At 39.9% G+C, this 22,613-nt stretch overlaps 1 protein-coding gene across 2 annotated transcripts in view; it reads left to right on the forward strand.

The window, feature by feature from the left end:
* Positions 1–22,613, forward strand: part of ARHGAP10 (Rho GTPase activating protein 10) — a 381,488-nt gene that overhangs the window by 219,399 nt on the left and 139,476 nt on the right. For both annotated transcript variants that reach the window (XR_001919411.1, XM_018061589.1), the window contains exons 14-15: positions 10,941–11,015; positions 17,425–17,512. Coding sequence is in view for 1 of the 2 variants with exons in the window: in XM_018061589.1 (XP_017917078.1) it covers positions 10,941–11,015; positions 17,425–17,512 (163 nt within the window). In the remaining variant the exon portion in view is untranslated. The remainder of the gene's footprint in view (positions 1–10,940; positions 11,016–17,424; positions 17,513–22,613) is intronic.

Consider the following 22,613-nt stretch of genomic DNA (forward strand, 5'->3'; position numbering starts at 1 on the left):
ACCAAGATCCAGAATGAATATGTTACTCAGTATCATTTTGAGCTTCTCATCTTTGTAAAGCTGTAGTTAATCCTCTGTCCCAGTGCTTAGGAATGGTCTCCTACCCTGCTTTTTTGCAGTATTTGCTACCTAGTGTTAAAATAATGGATTCGTCTCCTAAAGTTTTAGAATTCTTCAGTTTTATACATAGACCATCTTAAATTTATGATGTTGAATATGTATGTTCCTTTGATGGAAGAGTGAAGCATTCTTCGTTTTATATGCTTATATTTAAAACTAATTTCATATAGACATGTGTTTTTGACAGAACCTTAAAGTATTATGAATGACACTGTATCTTGGAAGGGTATCTGTGTATGAACTTGTTTATGAAACTGGCTTGAAAAGCGTTTACTATACTTACACAGACATTTAAACATAGTGTTTACTGGGACTTAATTGTAAATGTATGTAAGAAACACATTGCCAAATTTTTGTAATTCACCTGTGACCCAAAACAACGTTCATGAGCCTTTTCTTTGAATGACTTTAAAAACATCGTATTTATTTATTTATTTTTAGAATTGAAGTATAGTTAATTTATGGTGTTGTATTATTTTAGGTGTACAGCAAAGTGATTCGATCTTATATTTATATATATATATATATTTATAGTATATAGGGCTTCCCAGGTGAGTGAGTGGTAAAGAGTCTGCCTGCCAATGCAGGAGACATAGGTTTGATCCCTGGGTTGGGAAGATACCCTTGAGGAGGAAATGGCAACCCATTCCAGTATTCTTGCCTGAAAATCCCATGGACAGAGGAGCCTAGTGGACTACAGTTCATTGGGTCGCAAAGAGTCAGACACAGCTGAATGCACACACACACACATAGTTGTGTGTATATATATATATATACATATACTTATATATATATACACATACACATGTAATATGTATATATATACTTTTTCAGATTCTTTTCCACTATAGATTATTAAAAGATATTGAATATAGTTCCCTGTGCTACACAGTAGATCCTTGCTGTTTATTTTATTAATCCTATACTCCTAAATTGTCCCTTCCCCTCCTTTCCCCTTTGGTAACCATAAATTTGTTTTCTGTGTCTGTGAGTCTGTTTATGTTTTGTAAATAAATTCATTTGTATCACTTTTTTAGAGTCCACATATAAGCAGTATCATATGATATTTGTCTTTGTCTGACTTACTTCACTTAGTACGTGAATCTCTCGGTCCATCCTTGTTGCTGCAAATGATATTATTTCATTCATTTTAAGGCTAAATAATATTCCACTGTGTGTGTGTGTGTGTGTGTGTATCACATCTTCTGTATCCATTCACCTGTTGATGGATACTTAGGTTGCTTCCACATCTTGGCTATGGTAAATATTGTTGCTGTGAACACTGGAGTGCGTGTATCTTTTTGAATTAGAGTTTTTCTCTGATATATGTCTGGGAGTGGCACTGCTGGATCATATGGCAACTCTGTTTTTAATTTTTTGAGAGATTTCCACACTGTCCTCCATAGTGGCTGCACACATTTGCCTTGCACCAGCAGTGTAGGAGGGTTCCCTGCTCTCTACACCCTCTTCGGTATTTAGTATTTGCAGACGCTTTGATGATGGCCATTTTGATTGATGGGAGGTGGTGCCTCACTGTAGTTTTGACTTGCATTTCTCTAGCAATTTGTGATGTAGCTATCATTCTTAAGCTTTGTTGCTAGGTATTTCCTCACAAATTTTTCCTAACCATTTCACCTATGGTATTCCTTCCCTTTTATTTTCAAGAATCAAGAAGATATATAAGATATAAAACATATGCATGACTATTTATCCTTATTCATTACATAGCCCACAGGGAAATTTGTCGTTGCAGTGCTGGTGGGATATGTAAATGTATATTTGTATTTATGCATGTCCATACATGTATATGCACCTGAGCCTTGTTAATAATGGCAGTTTAGACTTTTGATGTGAATGCGAACATGAACATTAATGACCTTTCACCCTTGTCAGCAGGCACAAATGCAAATAACTGTTTTACTTCCTTTGTAAATATTGATCAAATATCTCAGTACACGCCAAGCACTCTGCTTGTTACTCTGAATAGGTGAGAACTGAGTGAATGTTACTTTGTAGACCCATGGAACCTGATCTTAGGATCATACACCTGGAAAGGTCTTTTCAGTAATTTTTTGCCTGTTAACCATCAAAAGTGTTGATGTTTCAGTTTGAGCCTTCTTTGTACAGTTACATCTATTTTTTCTTTCCTTTAAAATTTTTTTGTCTGTTTTACATTGGAGTATAGGTGATTTACAGTGTTGTTATTTTTTTCTAATTATAATCTTTTTCGTCTCCTTCTCTCCATGTCTTTTTACTAGCCAGTAAAGTTATCAATCACTGGTTCAGTGTATTAGTTGATTCTGTTTCTTTGTTAAAGGTACGCCATGTGCTCTCAGGCACAGCACCTGCTGCTGAAGCCAAATAAGTTCTTTTCAAAGGAAAAGACTTCATGACTGTGTGGGTCCCAAGTTACTCTCTCTTGTAATTTGAATGCCTTTTTAAATTTTACCCTGTGTCTTCACTGTATCCTGCCTCAGTGCCTAAAGTATAGAAAGTCCGCAATAGTGGTTATGAAGTTAACAGGAAACTAAATGCGATGTGATTTCTGGCCCGTGCGCCTCGCATTTCTTCCCACCTTCTCCTTCCGTTCGTTCTGGAGTCGTCTGCTCCGTCTGCCTTTCCCGTGTGTGTGCTTTGATTACCTGTTTTCTCTCTTCTGCTTCCGTGACTCCAGACACCACTGTGTTCTCTTCTTACCGCGCTGACTTGTCAGGTCACCCCTTCCAGCCTTTACTGCTAACCTCTGTTTTTTAATGGAATTTACCAAGCCTTGAAAGTTTCCCTTTTCCCCTTTTGCATGTAATTTTCTTTGACCTTGACCTTCCCTTGACCTTTTTGTCCAGTGAAGCATCTTCTTTTCTCATTTGATTCTCCAGCCCACCTCCAAGGCCGCTGGGTTGCCCTCTGGGGTTCCTGAGTTCCACGTGAGTGTTTGCTGGAGCTGCCCATTTGGAGAGGGAAGCAGTGAGACAGAGAGGATGATGAAGCCTGGCTCATGCCTGCTGCTTGCCCCTCTCCTTCAGGAAGATGTGGGCAGTGCTCGGTTGCAGCACTGTGTGAGATTGGAGGAGGCAGCTGGGGGAAGGAAGACGAGTTTGATTCCACCGCGGCCACTGTGCCCGGGGACAGCTGTCATCAGCTACTCATCAGTGGACTGGAGAGCACTCTCCTTGTCTTTACTACTGGTCAGAACCAATCTGATTTATTAAAAAAAAAAAAAAAAAGCTGTTGGCCTGTAAATACTTTGATGAGATTACAGGTTTTTGTTAAAAGTTAGAAAGGATTATGGTGATGACAGCTGTCAGGGAGCTTTGATATGCTGGCAAAGTTGTAATACCTTGGGTTTTTCTAAAGATTTTTTACTGGAGTATAGTTGATTCACAATGTTGTGTTCAGTTCGGGTGTATAGCAAAGTGAATCAGTTATGTATATATGTATAGTCACACTTTTTTAGATTCTTTTCCCTTATAGGTCATTATAGAATATTGAGTAGAGTTCTCTGTGGTGTACAGTAGGTCCTTATTACTATGGACAATTATTTATTTTATATATAGTACTATGTATAGGTCAGTCCCAATCTTTCAATTTATCCTTCCTCTCACTTGCCCCTGGTAACCATTAATTTGTTTTCTACACTTATAGCTCTGTTTTGTAAATTCATTTGTACCCTTTTTAAAGATTCGACATGTAAGCAGTATCGTAATGAAATTTGTCTTCTTCAGGCTCACTTCACTCAGTGTGACAATCTCTAGGTCCATCCCTGTTGCTGCAGATGGCATTATTTTGTCCTTTTTTGTGGCTGAGTAATGTTCCATTGTGTACCATATCTATATCTGTTCCTCTGTTGATGGACATTTAGGTTGCTTCCATGTTTGTCTATTGTAAACAGTGCTTCAGTGAGCATCAGGGTACATGTATCTTTTTGAATTATGATTTTATCGGGATATATGCCGAAGTGGGATTGCTGGATCATATGGTAGCTCTAAGTTTCGTTTTTGAAGGAACCTCCATACCTGCTGTAACAGTTTACATCCCACCAATAGTGTGGGAGGGTTCACTTTTCTCTATACATTCTCCAGCATTTATTGTTTGTAGATTTTTTTTTTTTTGAAGATGGCCATTCTGACAGTGTGAGGTCATACTCATTGTAGTTTTGATTTGCTCTTCTCTAATAATTAGTGAAGTTGGGCATCTTTGCACGTGCTTTTTAGCAGTCTGTATGTCTTCTTTGGAGAAGTGTCTATTTAGATATTCCATCCATTTTTTGATATTAAGCTTCATGAGCTGTTTATATATTTTGTTGGAGATTAATCCCTTTTCAGTCACTTCATTTGCAAATATTTAGTTCCATTCTGAGAGTTGTTGTTTTATTTATTAATACCTTGGATATTTGAGTTTTTAGTTCCTAAGTGTAATGTCTATTTTAGGCCAAGTCCAATCTATATCTGTAATTCTAAATTAATTTCAAGTCAAATCAACCTAGGTATACTATTCTATCCTCAACTAGTCTACGCAAGGCACTGTGAAAGCTATTGGAAAGAAACACACCAAAAAACCCCAAACCAAAGCCAACCTACTATTTTTCCAGGTAATATGCCTCCATATCTGGGGAGAGATGGAGGAACACAGGTCCATGGTTCTTAATCTGAGGATTATGAGGTGGATGTGTTTGAGAAAAGGTGATATGGGACATGCATTGTCGAGCATATTACATCTTTAGCCAGGTTTGGTGTAGAAACTACTTTTAATATAGTGACGTATGAATGTTCATACTGACCAGGGAAAAAGCAGACCGAAATAACCTGATGTCAGGTCAGGCATTCAGATGTTTGATTTTGGGAATTGTGAATGGGAGCATTTGGGTTTGTTTTAAATGTAGTCAAATGTTAAAAGGAATTAATTATGAGTCAAATTCAGAAAAAGGGAATGTCAGAGGGTGTGGAGAAAAAGGAACCCTCGTACACTGTTGTTAGGAATCTAAATAGGTGCACCCACTATGGAGAACAGTATGGAGGGTCCTTAAAAACACTGTGACTAAAATTAGAGCTGCCATATGACCCATCAGTCTCACTCCTGGGCATATGTCTAGAAAAGATGAAACTCTAATTCAGAAAAGACGCATGGCCCCCAGTGTTCATAGCAACACAGTTTATGATGGCTGACACACGGAAGGAGCCCTAGTGCCCTTTGACAGGTGAATGGATAAAGGAGACATGGTTCATATGTAGAGTGGGATATCACTCAGCCATGAAATATGATGCCGTATGATGCCGTCTGCAGCACCGTGGCTAGACCCAGAGATTATCATACTAAGTGAAGCAAGTCAGTCGGAGAAAGACCACTATCATCTAATACCATTTATATATGGAGTCCAAAATATGCAAATGAACTTATTTACAAAACAGAAAAAAATTCACAGACATAGAAACAAATTTTATAGTTATCAAAGGAGATGGTGGTGGTAGGGGAGATAAATTAGGAGTTTGGGGTTAACAGATACACATTGCTGTATATAAATTAGATGAGCAACAAGGACCTACCATATAGAACAGGGAACTATAGTCAATATCTGGTAATAACCTATAATGGAAAATAATCTGAAAAAGAATGTATATACACACACATAGATGCACATAACTGAATGGATTTGCTGTATGGTTGAAGCAAACACAGCAGTACAAGTGAACTATAATACAACAGAAGAAAAAATGATGGAAAAAGAATACGTAAGTTCAAAACATTTGAACATTTTTAATTAAAGGAAATATCACTATGGGATTTTTTTTTTCTAGTTTGAAGTTCTGGATGGGACTTTATCTTGCTCACTGTTGACTCTTGGGCAGCTAGAATTTCACCTGCTGTGTATTTGATGAATAAATATTTGGCAGATGAGTCATTAATGAACAGAAAGGGAAGAACTTCCCCCTCAGAGGGGACTTGGGCCTGAGGAGGGGATGAATTTGGTTTATGTGGGTGATACTCAGGGATCTGTTTTGATTTAGGTGAATACTCTCCAGTAAATTATGGGTTGGTGAGGTAAGGCTCATTATGAAGAGTTATGTGTCTATGGCTTCCATGCTTGTTCAGCTGAGGAATTTGGACTTGATTTGATGACTTACTCTTAAGTGTGGATGGGAAAGACCTAAGATAATCAAAGTCACTTGAAAAATAAAAAGTAGAAAAAATGATGGTGTTCAGAATGGATTATGGTTATGTGTGTGTCCCTATTAGGGGTGCTCAGCATACAGTCATCAAATTCAAGGCCATGTTGAAGAAGCAGAGATTAGTCTGAAGTGTGAAGAAAATGCAGACATTGGTCTGTTGAATTCGGAAAGTGACAGGGAAGAAGTTAAAGAAAAATTTCAAAATTCTAATACTTGGTGATGAGAAATAGTGATCCCTTTGGCTGGAAGAGGGAAATTTGGAAAGAAGTTGCAGAGGTTGTAAAAATCCTATGACTTGACATTTGGATCGGTAAAGAGCCTCTTGATGAAAGTGAGAGAGAGTGAAAAAGTTGGCTTAAAGCTCAACACTCAGAAAACTAAGATCATGGTATCCGGTCCCATCACTTCATGGGACATAGATGGGGAAACAGTGGAAACAGTGTCAGACTTTATTTTTTGGGCTCCAGAATCACTGCAGATGGTGACTGCAGTCATGAAATTAAAAGACACTTACTCCTTGGAAGGAAAGTTATGACCAACCTAGATAGCATATTCAAAAGCAGAGGCATTACTTTGCCAACCAAGGTCCGTCTAGTCAAGGCTATGGTTTTTCCTGTGGTCATGTATGGATGTGAGAGTTGGACTGTGAAGAAAGCTGAGCGCCAAAGAATTGATGCTGTTGACCTGTGGTGTTGGAGACGACTCTTGAGAGTCCCTTGGACTGCAAGGAGATCCAGCCAGTCCATTCTAAAGGAGATCAGTCCTGGGTGTTCATTGGAAGGACTAATGCTAAAGCTGAAACTCCAGTACTTTGGCCACTTCATGCAAAGAGTTGACTCATTGGAAAAGACCCTGATGCTGGGAGGGATTGGGGGCAGGAGCAGAAGGGGATGACAGAGGATGAGATAGCTGGATGGCATCACTGACTCGATGCCCATGAGTTTGTGTGAACTCTGGGAGTTGGTGATGGATAGGGAGGCCTGGCGTGCTGCAATTCATGGCGTCGCAGAGAGTCAGGCACGACTGAGCAACTGAACTGATAGTCTTTAAGTTTATTTATATGATGTGTGTTGTACGTCATGCGTGTGCTCATAGGTGTAGTTTTTCTGATTATTTAGTCCAGAGCTTTTAAGGACAGTGTGACAAGAAACAGAAAATTCTGCATGACTGGAGTATACGTGGTCCATGTGCTGTTTCCAAGTTCCTTTTGTACAAGGTTTATTTAAATTTATTTTTAAAAAGTGAAAAAATGTTGGGTAGCATTAATTCCCCCATGCACCTTTCATTGTGCGTTAGCAATTAACTCTCCTTCTCTTGGGTTGATGAATGTGAACTTGATCAATTATCTGATCGTAAATAGCAGCGCAGAGTGAAGACTATTGCTGAAGTAACATTCTTACTTCATTTCTCTACGTTTGTCAGGTGCTTCTCAGAGGGGCGTGTTAATCTGCAGAATATGACTTGCTCTTTTGGCTTCGGGCTTTGAGGCCAAACTATTTTAAGTTTCTTAAATAGAGGAGTGTTGGAAAAAAATGCTCTGGTGTTTCAAACTCTCTGGACATAGCCTTCTAGCCTCTAGGAGAAGGAAGGAGTGAGGCCTGGTCTTTTTTCCTCTAGCAGGCTCAAGCTCTGACTTTTGTGTTTTTGGACAGTGTTTCTAACTCTTGGCAGGGCTGACCTGCATTTTTCTCCCCTCTCAGCACTTCCCATCACAAAGGTGCCTCTCGGCTACTCTGATTCTTGAGCCTTCTGAACAGCCGTGTATAGACGGAAGGGCCAGCCTTGGCTGCCCTGGTTCTTTGAGCTCTAGAGAAAATCCAGAAAGAAGGTTTGTCTGTTTGCTGGGGCTGCTGTACTCAAGGACCACAGACTGGGGGTCTAAGCAACAGAAATTTCTTTCCTCATAGTTCTCGGGGCTGAGGGTCCGGGACAGCGTATTGGCTTGCTGGTGTCTCCTGAGAGCCCCTCCTCTGGGCTTGCAGACGGCTGTCTTCTCCCTCCGTTTTCACGTTGCCTTCCTTCTGTGCATCTGTGGCTTGACCTCTGCTTATAAGGATACCGGTCTTATTGGATTAGGACCCGCCCTCATGACCTTGTTTTAACTTCCCCACCTCTTTTAAAGACTTTAGTTACCAAAACTGTCACGTTCTGGGATACTGGGGTTTAGGACTGCAACATATGAATTTTTGGGGGACACATAACAGGCAAACAGGACATTCAGAAGTTCGAAGCTGAGTGAGGGGACGTAAGGGTTTCCCAGGTGGCTCAGTGTGAAAGAATCACCTGCTAATGCAGGAGATGCAGGAGGCTCAGGCTCGAGCCCTGGGCCGGGAAGATCTCCCGGAGCAGGGGATGGCAACCCACTCCAGTATTCTTGCCTGGAGAGTCTCAAGGACAGAGGAGCCCGGGGGGCTACAGTTCTTAGGGTTACAACGAGTTGGATATGACTGATCAACTGAGCATGCACACAAGGAGAAATAAAAGCCAGGAAGTGAAACAGAGGGAACAGAAATCCTCGTTTTTGTAAGGAGTAATGAATCATAGTGTATGTGGTGTGTTATAATGATCAGGGCACATGTAGATATCATTTGTGTTCTTCCAGTGAGACAGACTGGGACGTGGGACCCTTTGCTGCAATGCTTGTACCTGGACAAACGTCTCCTTGAGACAAAGAAACATTGTATTTGTCTTTGTGTAATACAAGGAAACTGTGGTGTTCAGTCACTCAGTCATGTCCAACTCTTACCCGGGACTGCAGCACGCCAGGCTTCCCTGTCCTTCACTGTCTCCAGGAGTCCGTCAGCCAGTGATGCCGTCCAGCCATCTCGCCCTCTGTTGTCCCCTTCTCCTCCTGCCTTCAGTCTTCAGGGTCTTTTGCAATGAGTTGGCTCTGTATTAGGTGGCCAAAGTATTGGAGCTTCAGCTCAAAGAAACTGTAAGGGACTAAAAATAACTGCATGCATGCTCAGTTGGTGCAAATCATGGCCAACAAGATACAGAAAGACCAAAAAAATCCAACTGCCACTTCTGAAGAGCCAGGAAGCAGAAGCACGTGCCCCTCTGCACACATGGCACCAAAAGGGTGGGCAGACGACCTAAGCCACCCCCCCCAACCCAACCTCTGTGTCCGCCCCTACCCTCACCCTGTGTAAGGAGCCAGCTCTCCCCCCACCTTGGGCAGTGAGCTGGGGAACCTGTTATTTGTTCTTGCTCCCCCAAACTACAGCAGGGGCCCCAGTAAAGCCTTGCCCGAATTTCTTTTCTGGCCTTAGTCAATTTCTTTTAATTAAGGAAGGCCAAGAGACCTGGCCTGTATCACCATGCTAGTATGTGGGCAGAGATACTGTCCTGACCTCAGAGGCAGTGTCGAGACTCAGAGAAGGTTCCTGGTCTGCCCTGGGTCTCAGAACTCAGGAGTGACTGGTCTGTGACTTGAATCCAGTTCTTTAGACTCTGTCTGGTACACTTGTCACCGTTCCATACAGGGAGGCCAAAAAAAAAAAAAAAAAAAAGAAGTTCCCTTGGGTCCCTTGGCCTTTTTGGTGCGGTGTTTTGTTTTGGAAACTCTGCGGATTAGAGTCATGATCTCCTGGCCAGCCAGGCCCGTTCTTGTTAGTTTTACCATTTGTGATGCAGAAAATAAACACAGTTTCACCTCTTTTAAGAAATAAAGATATTAAGTCACATTTTTTGGGAGTCGTGGTTTTATCATGGAAATTTCAAGCACGGAAAAGGTAGGGGGTACAGTGAGCTCGTTCGTGTATTCTTGTGCAGACTCAAACGTTTTCAAGATTTTGCTAGTCTCCTCATCTCTCCCTTCCTCCTCCTTCAAGCAAATCTAAGATAGATTACTCTTACTCCTTTCAGTATGCAACGTAAACAATAAAGACATTTTCTTACATAACCCTAATGCCACTCCAAGTTTCCCGATTGCTTAAAAAATGTCCTTTTTCAGTTGGCTTGTTCACATCAGAATTCAAACAATCATATGTCCAACATACTAAGTTACATTTGCTGATATATTTTCTTGCCTTTATTTCTTGTCTGTTGTACTTTGAGGTACTTTGTTTCCAGGTCTCCACAGAGAGAGAGAATGCAGTGATTTCATTTTGATGGATAATTTTGGTGTGATCCTCGTTGGGAGTTTTAGTGTTTCTCTGGACGATGCATATACTGCCCTTAAGGAAACACAAAAGAAAACAAAATTTGCCTTACTTTTGATTAAGTGATTTCCTTGGTCTTCAAGAATCATCCAAACAATTTCTTTCTATGTACCAGTCAGCACCATATTATTTTTAAAAGGCTAAAACTTGTCAAGAACACTCTCAAGAATACCTAAACATGAGAAGCGTGAAAGATACAGAGCATCTTTACAAATTGCATTGGCATATGTGACGACTGCTTAACCAGTGTTTTTTCACTACTGCTTACTCCTTACGTTTTGTCCACATGGAACTTTATTTTTTTTTCCAGCTGTACCTCTTGAATACCAAGCTGCTAAGACAAGTTGGTAAACACTCTTGTCAAACATTATTTTTATAGGCAACAGAAATGCTATTAACGTGAGCTAGCAAGAATTCTGTGTGCAACTGTGTGTCAACAGCTTTTCAGATTTGAATGTCTGTGTTTTGCTAACATTTTTTTCTCTTCCAATAGGTATAAATGACCAAGGATTGTATAGAGTTGTGGGGGTGAGTTCAAAGGTCCAGAGACTTCTGAGTATGTTGATGGGTATGCCTCTTTTCTAATCATTTTCCATGCGTTATTTGTTGATGTTTGTTGACTTTACAACTTCATGTTTCGTAGTAACATAACTCAGAAATCCATTCTGTTGTGCTGCCTCCAGGAGTTTTCTCCTGAGCAGAGACTTGGCTCAGATAAGTCGATTAGTGTTTGCTCAGGCCTCTCTTACTAAGAAAGGGAGGAAGAAAAGGAGACAGCTGACGGGTGAATGTCTTCTGCTTGCTTCTGCCAGGGAAGGAAAAGCCAGGCTTCTTATTCTCCTGGCTTCCAAATTGCCTGCGCAGTCTTGACAGTACATTTGGTTGGACAAGACCGCTGGGACCCGTTCGTTCTTCTAGAGCTCCCCAGCTGTCACTCGGCAGCGAGGGTCTGATTCTCAGGGATTCATTGGTATTCACACTGGCTTGTTTGTATCAGGCTCTTCTCCAGAACCATGCCTTCTCCATCTGTGCTGATAACACAGTGTTCTTTGGCATCGCAGACAAGAGGAAGCCAGAAAGTGAATTCATTTCGTTACCCCAGACATTATGCGAATGACAAAGTGCTTTTACATTGCACTCTGCTGTCAGCTCGGTGCCACCTGTAAAAGGCCTCACGACTTCCTGCACCCCGGCCCTAAGCAGGCTACCTCCTGGCGGGTGACGAAAACTCATCAGGCTTGAGGGCCCATGTGTCAAACCGACCTGTCATTATGACCTTGCTAAATATTAATTAATTTGCTGTCTCACTTTAATCAATATTAACAATACCCTCAGGTGTTCTATCAATGCATTTAAACCTGTCTGCCTCTTAAAGTGTTGTTGCAAAGGCTCACTTAGAGGAAGCAGGAACCGAGCTGCATAAAATCAGCTGGGGTGTTCAGACAGCATTGCTTGTTTGGCTGTGTTTGAATCCAGGATTTAATAAGCAACAACCCTTTTTTTAGACATTAACCGCAGGAAAAATGGCTCGTCATCACTTGGAAGAGCCTTATTAGAATACATTCGCTTTTCATGAGCTGTTTTCATTTTCTGCCTCTCTGGTTTAACTTGGGTGTGCAGTTTTGGCAGTCAGATTTTCCTTTTTACCATTAGTGGGCTCCAAATTAAATAGACTCAGGTTGCCAGTGGTTCAGTAGCAGCTGGCAGAGTTTAATGGGACAACAGCATCTGCTTTTAGTTAATTTTAAAATTAGAAACACTTCTCTCATTTCCAAGATGGTGTTATAGTGATTAGAACTGGAAGACTTTGTTGGTATCAGAAAGGGAGATTTGGCTGAAAGGCCCACTTGGCAGTGAATGGGTCATAAGGATCCTAGGGTTATTATTATCTTCTCGTTCATGTTCAAGGGCAGTTCGAACAAGTGGGTGTCCCTGTGGTTACCCCGAGGTGTTAAGCTGCCTCCAAATTTGTTCTTAATCTCATAAAAGCCCACATGATCATCGGCATCCCTAGACCCGGGTGGTGCTTTGCTGTGCTTGTGGGAAATGCCCCAAGACAGCCCTTAACTTGCAAGGTGTTTAAAATATCTAAACCCTTAAAAATTCATGACCTGGAAAACTGTTTTCACTTTCCGTGAGACTCAGGGTAGAGAAGGCCAGGACACAAGCGTGACACCACCACATTTAAGTTGCTGGCAAAAGAAATGCTGTGTTTTCAGTAATATTATTCTGCCATCAGAGGAAATCAGAAAATTAACACAAGAGAAAGATACTGACTTGTTATTTTTCTTATTAAGTAATGCATTTAAGGGAACAGTACTGGATAAATTTGTTTTACGTCATCTCTAAAGAATTCCTAGCGTGAATTTTAAGTTGGTCAGTCACAAACTTCGGATTTGTATTAGCATTAACACCATTTTTTGTTACTTTATGTTACCAACTTGAACTTTAGTTCTTAGATTCATTCACTGTTTTCAAATGAATTTCAAGATGGCCTTAAGTTGTTTCTTTCCTTTCTTCCTGATTCCGCGTGTACAAATTGAATTCATTTATACTTTTTCAGAAAAAGAATTTTAGAATTTTGAATAGTTGTGTACATTCTATCCCATAGATGTTTTTTCTTTCCAACTTTTCCCAAACTCTTTACACTGTTTCAAAGTTATAGATGTTAAAGAGAAAAAATTAAAAAAAAAAAAAGAAAGAGAAAAAATAGGGTGAGTCTGCCAGATTTTTAACTTTGCTCTATCGTACCAATCTGTTTTTCCCTCCTATAACTTATTATGTTAATTTTTCCTGTTTGTGATATTAGGTAGTTATTTAAAAAAAATATGTATCTATTCATTTATTTAAAAAAAAACATTTTTTTTTAAACTTTGAAATAATCTCAAGCCTACAGAAAAATTGCAACTATTGTACAATGGAGTCCCATGATAACCCTTCCTCAGATTTACTAAGTTTTAACATATTTAGGCAGTTATTTTTTAAAATTTCTGTTCTTCTAGATAATGTTTATTTCCAATTTGATTGTTTTCAAAGTGTTTTTGTTGACAGTGCATTTTTTTCTTTGCAGAAATGAAGAATAGTATAACTAATTAAGAATCTGAGAAAAAATTCTAACTTGTTTTATATTTTCTGACAGGAATTTCTGTAGTTTTTTTTCCTTTGACCTGGCTCTTTGTCGTTCTTAAGAACCAGTCATATACTTTGCTATTATTTGTCTATTATTGCCGTTTTTACATCAAATATTTTTGTGTTTAAAATATTTTCTGCACTTTTTAAATATTCCTGTGTTACACGTTTGTGATGATTTCTAAGAGAAGGGTGCATGCGTAATGTCTTGCATGTATTTCTCTGCTTGTCTCTCTTGGGTGTGCTTGCACTCTTCACATTTAAGATTGCAACGGAGGGAAATATTTCTCTCTTCTTCTTCCTCCTCCTCCTCTTCCTTCCCCTCCTCCTTTTCCTCTGCATCCTCCTCTCCCCATTCCTGTCTGCCCCTCCCCTTCCTTCTGCTCTCTCCACCACCCATGAAATCCTCATGACAGTTGACCATAGAAGGCCCTCTAAACAGACACATTGTTTTACTTCTCCAGGTGAGCTGGGGTGGGGGTGGGGGGCGCTGCCTTGCCCCCTGGTGAGGAGAGTTGTTTGTCTTGGTCATTCTCCATCCCCCGGGCAGAAGGTTGCGGGGGCTGCGGAGTTTTGCAGCAGCATCCCAGGGTTCCCTGGGACCATGCTTCTTAAGCTTCCACAAACACGTGCGTCAGTGCCTGCCTTCCCCTTACATGTGTTTTTCTTTTCCTTCTTCTTCCTCCTCTTTTTTCTCTGATAGAGGGCACACATAGTCTGTTAGAAGTTGTTTTGGTTTGTTTGTTTGTTTTTTATGAGAAACTTGAGGCAGTTGGGAAGGGCAAGGAGAAACAGCAGATGAGGTGTCTTTGGGTGAGTCGTGGTGTTTTAGTAAGTGGGGTGAGAATGTAACAGATGAGTTGCAGTCGCTATTGAGAGGTTGGCACTGAGCTGAGTTCCAGCTGTCCTGTGTGCTTCCTTCTCCACTGTGGAGGGAGAGCGTCAGAGCAGTGCTGGGAAAATTCAGTGGTAGCTTGTGTGTGCGGGTGAATCTTCTGTCTGTTTCTAAATTTAATTTGCAGAAACAGCTGGATGATTTTATTTATTTAAGACACAGAACCACAGAAAGCCAGGAATCAAACGGATTTAGAGTTGTTTTCACCATAAACCTATTATGTCGTTTACTTTGTTTGTAGGACAGCTTTTCACATAGATTGAGGGGAAAAGCAACCTAATGGAGCTGAAAAAGATTCTGGTTTTGGATTATAAAGAATGTTCTCAAAACTCATTCAGTCACTGTGCGTCTTCAAGTACTTTAGGACCCAAGTCAGTATCCAGTAAGATGGCAGCCCTTCGGGCTGGGCTGAAAGTTTCCAGTTTCAAAAAGAAAAATGACCACTGGTTATGTAATTATGAAACATCTATCCGAATAAAAAGTCAACTCTTTGTGTCTCTGCTCACTAGTGTAGGTTTTAAACCAATCCCTGTGGTGTAATATTCCTTGGCCAGAGAAGAAACAGAATTTCTACCTTATTTATAGTAGAGCATATATTCTAATTGAACCCTCTAAATGCATTTTTAAGTTTGAATCCCAAATAAGTCACCAACAAATTTATCTAGTTGCAGTGCATCCACAGATTGTCAAGAGCTGCTAGGGATGGATGATTGAGTTATTTGAAAACAGTGAAAATTTAATGGAGGAGTAATACCATGGACACCATGTAGTCATTGGTTTCTATTGTGACAGCTCCTTTTTATTCCAAAAATGCAAAAGGTGGCTTATTTTCCCATAGAAAGACTATGATTCTCAAAATATAGAATAATCGTCAAAAGCTGAAAGTGAAAGATTTCCTTTAGAAGCCTCCTGGATTTTAAAATGGTGATTTGCTGGTAGCAAGTTGATTGAAAATGTTATCTGACTTGTATGAGATTTAAATAATTGATTTAATGAGAGAGAGAATATTCAGTTACTGCGGTAATTGGTTGGCAAAGCCTTTAGAGCAGAATTATTTAGTCCTTGTTATAAAGGATTGCACCTTTAATCAGGGTGCTTAATTTGATTTCTTGAATGTATCTGTGGCTTGTCTGACAAGCGCAGTAACAAATGAGTTCTGAATTGTAGGAACCGATCAAAATGTAATCAGTGTCAATTGCCATTGTTGTAGTTTATTGCATCTTGCTGTCAGTTGCTGTAATCAAGAGCTGTTAAAGTGCTTTAAAAAGTCTCTAGACTTTTGAGTAATTGACTGTATATATCTGATGTTATGGCTGTGAAATAACCATCACTTCCTGTTTTACTTTGAAAAATTTGAGGATAGCATTGTGTTGTTGCACGTCCTTTTAAGGGGCATGCGTGACTTAATGCACTGTTCTGTTTGAACACGATTTTCTTTTTTGAGCTTTAATTTGAAAAGAGTATGCCAACAAAGTGTTTCCTTGCATATTTAGATAAATATAGTACAATGAAAGAAAAAAACGCTGAGACAACTAGTTTTTTGGGGAGTCTTAGTTGAAACATTCTGGAATGAGGGAGAAATAAGTCTCTTTCACAAATCTCTTAGTTTCTCCTTTGCATGGTCAGAGTGTAGAAACTCAAAGCAGTTTCTGTCGATTGACTGATGTCATTCATCATAACCCATTTACTGCTTCTCTCATTGGGTAGAATGCTTATACTTTTGGTGACTCAGCTGTGGTGATTACTTGCACATTTAGTGTTTCATGGAAGTCTGTATACAGCCCTGATTGACTTTGATGCTCTCAATAGAGCGTTTATGTCACCTCCATTGTGCACAGGAAGGGCTGAAGTTCAGAGAGGTTAGAACTGACTTGGAGTGATGAAGCTGGTCAGGTTTGCAGCGGGACTTAAGCCTAGGTGTGTGATCCCTTGATGCAACTCTCTTCCCTGCTACTGGGTCACAGCCTTCCAAGGCTCGGAGATGCCACCACACTCAGAATGCTTGCTTTGCCCACCATTGTTTTTTTTTTTTTTAATTTCAGAACTGACTTTTTCCTTTTCAAAATCAACTGTACATTCCACCCCCTCCTCCCTCTCCTGCCCCTTCTTCAGCTCTTCTTGTTCTTTTTTTTAGTGCATGTTTTATGTCTTCTTTACAGCTTACTAGGTATTTGAAAGGGCATTTGGAAGAAACACATTATTAATTTTAGGACAAAGAATACCAATTTAGCATGAATGTCGGAAATGTTTTGTAGCGGCTTCTAATAAATACCTCCTGGATGAGAGTATGAATTGTAATGTTAATAGGAAAGATTACTCATAAAAGACTTTATAAGTTTATGTGTCATCATATTTCTGTTTTGGTTGATCATGTATGAGTCTTTGGAGAGAGAGCATGATGAGCGCAAACCTTAGAAGTGTGGGACCAGACTTAGCTTCCTTCTTCTCCACTGAGCTGTTGATCTTCTCATAGTAATTTTAACATTAAGGGTGCTGTTTCCCCTGTCATAACACAGTGTGATAACAGTAAAGCCACCCACAGCAAGTTCAAATACATAGGCACTTCGCGTATCACATGCTATAAGCCATGGCTGCTGAGTAGTATCTTGTAACAGTAGTAGTAATAGCGATCTCTGCTTTGCAGTTGTGAATACTAAAATGCTTTGCAGTTGTGAATACTGAAATGCTCTTTTAAGATCTTCCATACTCCTAGCCCAACCCTTAGCTTTTTACTTTGATCTCCACTACAGATTTTCTGAAGGGCTAGAAATGTCTGAGAATATAGAACATGGCTTGTAATATGATAAGAAATTGTATGTAAAGTTTTTTATAGGAAACCACAGAATTCAATATTTGTGGTTTGGTTGCTTAAGAAACTAAGCATTGTCAGCCAGTCAAGAGGGCCTCTAAATGGCAGGTTTTAATATTTGTTTCTTCCTTGCTTGCTCACTAGATGTGAAGACCTGCAACGAGGTGGACCTGGACAATTCCATAGATTGGGAAGTGAAGACAATAACAAGTGCCTTGAAACAGTATTTGAGGTGAGCCTCTCTTGGTAGCCGGGGAAGAGCAGACTGGGTGTCTTAACGCACAGCCGATGCTGACTCTGCACGTGCAACTCAAAAGTCAGTTTATGTGAAAGTGTAAACTATGAGGTACCCAGTGTGGTGCTCCAGGAGGTGTGGTCCATAATCAGTGAACATCAGCTGACAGATCAATTGCAACTAAAGGGAACTGGAAGAGACTTGGGTTTTGAAATGCGGATGTGAGTTTTCAGAATTAAATGCTCTGAAACAGTGAGGAAGAAGGCTATTTATTACTTTCATTGAATCTTTTCTTTGTGTTGTAGGCTAAAGTGAAGATATCTTAATTTAAATGTAAACCTTATGAAGTTAAACACTGAAGATAATGACACAAAGATACAGAGCTATTTGAAAAGAAGTTTAATTGATGAGGTGTTTTTTAAAGATGAACTTTGAGTTTCACATATTTGCTATAGAGTTCAAAGAAGGTTCAGCATTTCTATGAGCATTCACCTTTCTTGAAAAAATAAAGGAACTGAATGATCACAAAACTGGAGGTTAGAGGAAGGACAAGTACATGGAGCAAAGGAATGGGAAATAGTCACAGCTGCACTCCTTGGCTGTGGGTCTGCTGGGGACTTTGATTTTTGTCTGGTAGTCAAATGGCACTGCCTCCCCGGTGCGAGTTCTTTTTAACCAACATGCAGGATTATTTTTCAGGGAAATGCTATTTGGGTTCCAACAAGCACATTAGAGTCAACTGTTAGGACATATTTTATATTTTAAAAATTTCAGACAAATAGGCAGGAAGATGAATATGATGACTTCTCATCGCCCCAGTATCCTGCTCCTTCAGTTCTCAACATTCGACACTTCTTGTTTCGTCAGTGTCCCTACTGCCACGTTTTGGCGATTATACTTTAGAGATTTTCTAAACCATCATACTGCTGCACTCAGAAATATTTGAGTGTATCTCAGAAAAGATAAGGACTTTAAAAAAGGGACTAAATAGAAAAGACAAACTGTATCATACGTGTGTGCTCAGTCGTGTCCAGCTCTTTGCGACCCCTTGGACGGTAGCCCGCCAGGCTCCTCTGTCCGTGGCATTCTCCAGGGAAGCATCCTGGAGTGGGTTGCCATTTCCCCCTTCAGGGATTTCCAGTAATTCCCAAAACGCTGGGACAATGAGAGGGCCTCCCCTGCCCCCAGGTGTCCAAAATGTCTCACGTTGGATGAGAAGCTGACTGATGTAGTGGCTCAATATAATGTGTTGTATATGGGAATCTTGTCATTTTTATTACTGCTTCCCCAGTGTTAACAATAGTTAAGGGATTTCCGTGGTGGTCTAGTGATCAAAAATCCGCCTTTCAATGCAGGTGACTTGGATTCAATCTCTGGTCAGGGAACTAGGATCCCACATGCTGCAGGGCAACCAAGCCCATGAACAGTGATTACTGAGCCCGTGTGCCACAGGAAATAGCTCATGAGCCACAAGGAAGACCCAGAGCAGCCAAAATTAAAAAGAAAATAAACCTAAAAACACCCAATACTTAATTCTTATTTTTTTATGCCGCATTGCTTGGCTAGACATACAGCAGTGATGTGAGTAGCATGAAGATATTTAGATACAAATTCATTTTTATTGGAAATGAAACACTCTCTATGGGATTTCTAAGCGATCTCATATCCCCCCGCCCCCAACCCCTTCCTTGTCGGGACCCTTTAACTTTCATTCCCTGACAGATGGACAGTTTCCTTTATCACTCCTTCCTGCTTGATCCCGCTTTGAAACAAAACCAGAGCTTTGCGTTTTGATTGTGTCTTCTTTTTCTTTATTTAGTCTGGTGTAATTCATGTTGTTTTTCTTTGAGTATAGGGGATGAAGGGGAGAGAGAGGAAGCAAGAGAACAGCTTTTCTTCGCTAGTGCTTTTCCGGTTTAGTTCCACTGTCTCCGGCTGTCATTGTGTGTGTGAGAGTGTGTGTATGTGTTTGTGTGTGTGTGTGTGTGTTCTGCAGCATCGTACATTGTATGTAAGATAAAACAGTGGCTGCAAGGGCATGGTGGAAGGATGAGACTGGCGTTAAAGGAGACGGACCTGTAATGGGCAGTAAACAGGCCACAGAGATGTAATGCATAGTATAATGACTGCAGACGACAACAGTGGACTATAATTAGGTAATGTGATAAATACTGCTACATTGGTTATCACGTCACAATATATAAATGATCAAAATAACACACTGTACGCCTTCCACGTATCTAATGTTCCAAGTGAAATTTATTCAGTAAAAAATTAAATGTAGGCGGAGCATAGTTTGTAAATATATTTTTGCATCTGTTTTGCTAAGCAGTTTTATTGAAGTGTAATTGATGTACAGTAAACTGCATATATTCATAGAATATACTTTGACAAGTTTGATGTGCCTGTACATCTGCGAAGCCATCAGCAAAGTCCGGATGGTGAACGTGCCATCAGGGGTTCCTCAAGCTCCTTTGAATTCCCTCTCTCTCACTTTTCTCTTCTCACTCCCTCATCCTTGGGTAAACCACTTGGCTTGCTTTCTATCACTATACATTAATTGACATTTCCTGTAATTTCAAATAAATGGAATTATACAGCATGTACTTTTAAAAATCTGGATTCTTGGACTTCTCTAGTGGTCCAGAGGTTAAGACTCAGCTCTTCCAACACAGGGGGCACTGGTTCCATCCCTGATCGGGTAACTAGGATCCCACATGTTGCATGGCCAAAAAAGTAAAAAAAAAAAAAAAATCTGGGTTCTTTCACTTGGTATAATTCGAGATTCACCTATGTTTTGGCAAGCACCAATTGTCCATTCCTTCTTGATGCTAACTGGTGTTGCTTTTTATGGATATACCACAAATTTCTTTTATCCATTTACCTGTTAATAGATACTTGCATTATTTGTTGCTTTTGGCTGTTATAAATACAGCTACTAAACACGTTTGTGTATAAATCTTTTGAGTGAACATAGGCTTCCCAGGTGGCACCAGTGGTAAAGAATCCTCCTGCCGGTGCAGGGGATACAAGAAACTGGTGTTTGATCCCTGGGTGGGAAGATCTCCTGGAGAAGGAAATGGCAATTGAGTTCAATAGTCTTGCCTGGAAAATTCCAGGCACAGAGGAGCCTGGCAGGCTACAGTCCATGGGGTCACAAAGACTCAGACACCACTGAGCACTGAGGCTTTAATTTCTCTTGGTGAATCCTAAGAGTATAGTGTCTGGGTCTTATGATAGGTATATATTTAACTTTTGGGGAAACGGACAAGCTTCTTTCCAGAGTGGCTGTTTTTTTACATTCCCACTTATGGTATACAAGAGTTCCATTTCCTTTATATCCTTGCCAAATCTTGTTATTTTGCATACAGATCCTTAGATATCTGCTTTGCAAATGTTTTCTTCCTACCTTTGTGGCTTGTCTTTTTATTCCCTTCAAAGTGTCCTTTAAAGAGCATTTAAAAATTTTGATGATGTTGCATTTATTTATTAGTAGTTATGGACTGTACTTTTGCCTCATGCAAAGTCACAAAGATTTTGTTTTCTTCCAGAAGTTTTATAGTTTTAAGTTTTACACGTAGGTCTATGATCTATTTTAAGTTAGTTGTTATTTAAGATATAGAGTATGGATCTGAGTTCACTTTTGAATGTGGATATCCAGTTGCTTCAGTACCATTTGTGGGAAAAAACTATCCTTTCTCTTCTAAATTGTCTACTGAGATGATCTTACAGTTTTTCTTCTTTAGTTTGCTAGGATGGTGGTGGTGGTTGTGAGTTGCATAATTTTATTTTAATATTAAGGCAATTACATTTCTGTGATGAGCTTTCTTGGTGGTAAAGAATCTTGTCTGCCGATGCGGGAAATGTGGGTTCAGTCCCTGGGTTGGGAAGATCCCCTGAAGGGGGAAACGGCAACCCATTCCCGTATTCTTGCCAGGAAAATCCCATGGACAGTGGAATCTGGCAGGCGACAGTCCGTGGGGTCACAAAAGAGTTGGGCATGACTTACTAAAAAGAGTTGGGCATGGCGACTAAAAAAACAATAATTTCTGTGATAAACCCAACTTAGGCATGATGTATTATCCTTTTATTTATCTTACTGAATTCCAGTTGCTAACACTTTATGTAGAATAGTTGCATCTACATTCATGAGTAATATCAGTCTATAGTCTTTTTGTCTTTAATTTTGGTATTAATATAGTATTCCCTCATTTTCTGGAAGGATTTGCATAGAATTGGTAGTATTTCTCCTTTAATTATTTGGTAAAATTTATCAGTGAGTCATCTGGGTCTAGAGTTTTCTTATTGGCAGGATGTTTACAAATTTATTTTCTCTAACAGACATGGGATAGCTGTTTCTCAGATTAAGTACTTCTTATGGAGTGAACTTTGATGGTTTATGTCTTTTAAGACATTTGTCCATTTCATCTAAACTGTTGAGTTTGTGGGCATGAATAGTTTCATAATATTTTATTTTCTTTCTAATGCTTTTAGAGCCTGCAGTGATTCTTCAGTCACCTCTGTTATTTGTGATTGGTGATTTGTGTTTTCTTTTATTTCCTAATTATTATGGCTAGGCTTCCCAGGTGGCGCTAGTGGTAAAGAACCCGTCTGCCAGTGCAGGAGGTGTAAGAACCGTGGGTTCAATCCCTGGGTGGGGAAGATCCCCTGGAGAAGGAAGTGGCAACCCACTCCAGTATTCTTGCATAGAGAAGCCCATGGATGGAGGAGCTGGTGGGCTGTGGTCCACGGGGTCACAGAGTCAGACACAAGCAAGTGAGCAGCTGCAGAGTACCCAGCTTTATGGATTATTTAGAACCGGTTTTTGTATTCACTTATTTTCTCTGTTGTGTTTTGTTTTCTCTTTGACTTCTGCTCTGATCTTTGTTTCTGTTTTTCTGCTTATTTTCAGTTTAATTTACTTTGGTTGTTTTTTTTTTTTTTTTTTTGGCTGTTCAGGGCAGAAAGTTTAAGACTTTTTTCTAACATAAGTACTTAGTGGTATAAAATTTCCCCCAAATACTGTTTTACCAATAAAGGATATTGGTAAGGGTAAATTCTGATATATCTTATTTTCATTTTAATTCACAGTACTTCC

This window comes from Capra hircus, chromosome 17, assembly GCF_001704415.2.
Source record: "Capra hircus breed San Clemente chromosome 17, ASM170441v1, whole genome shotgun sequence".
NCBI lineage: Eukaryota > Metazoa > Chordata > Mammalia > Artiodactyla > Bovidae > Capra > Capra hircus.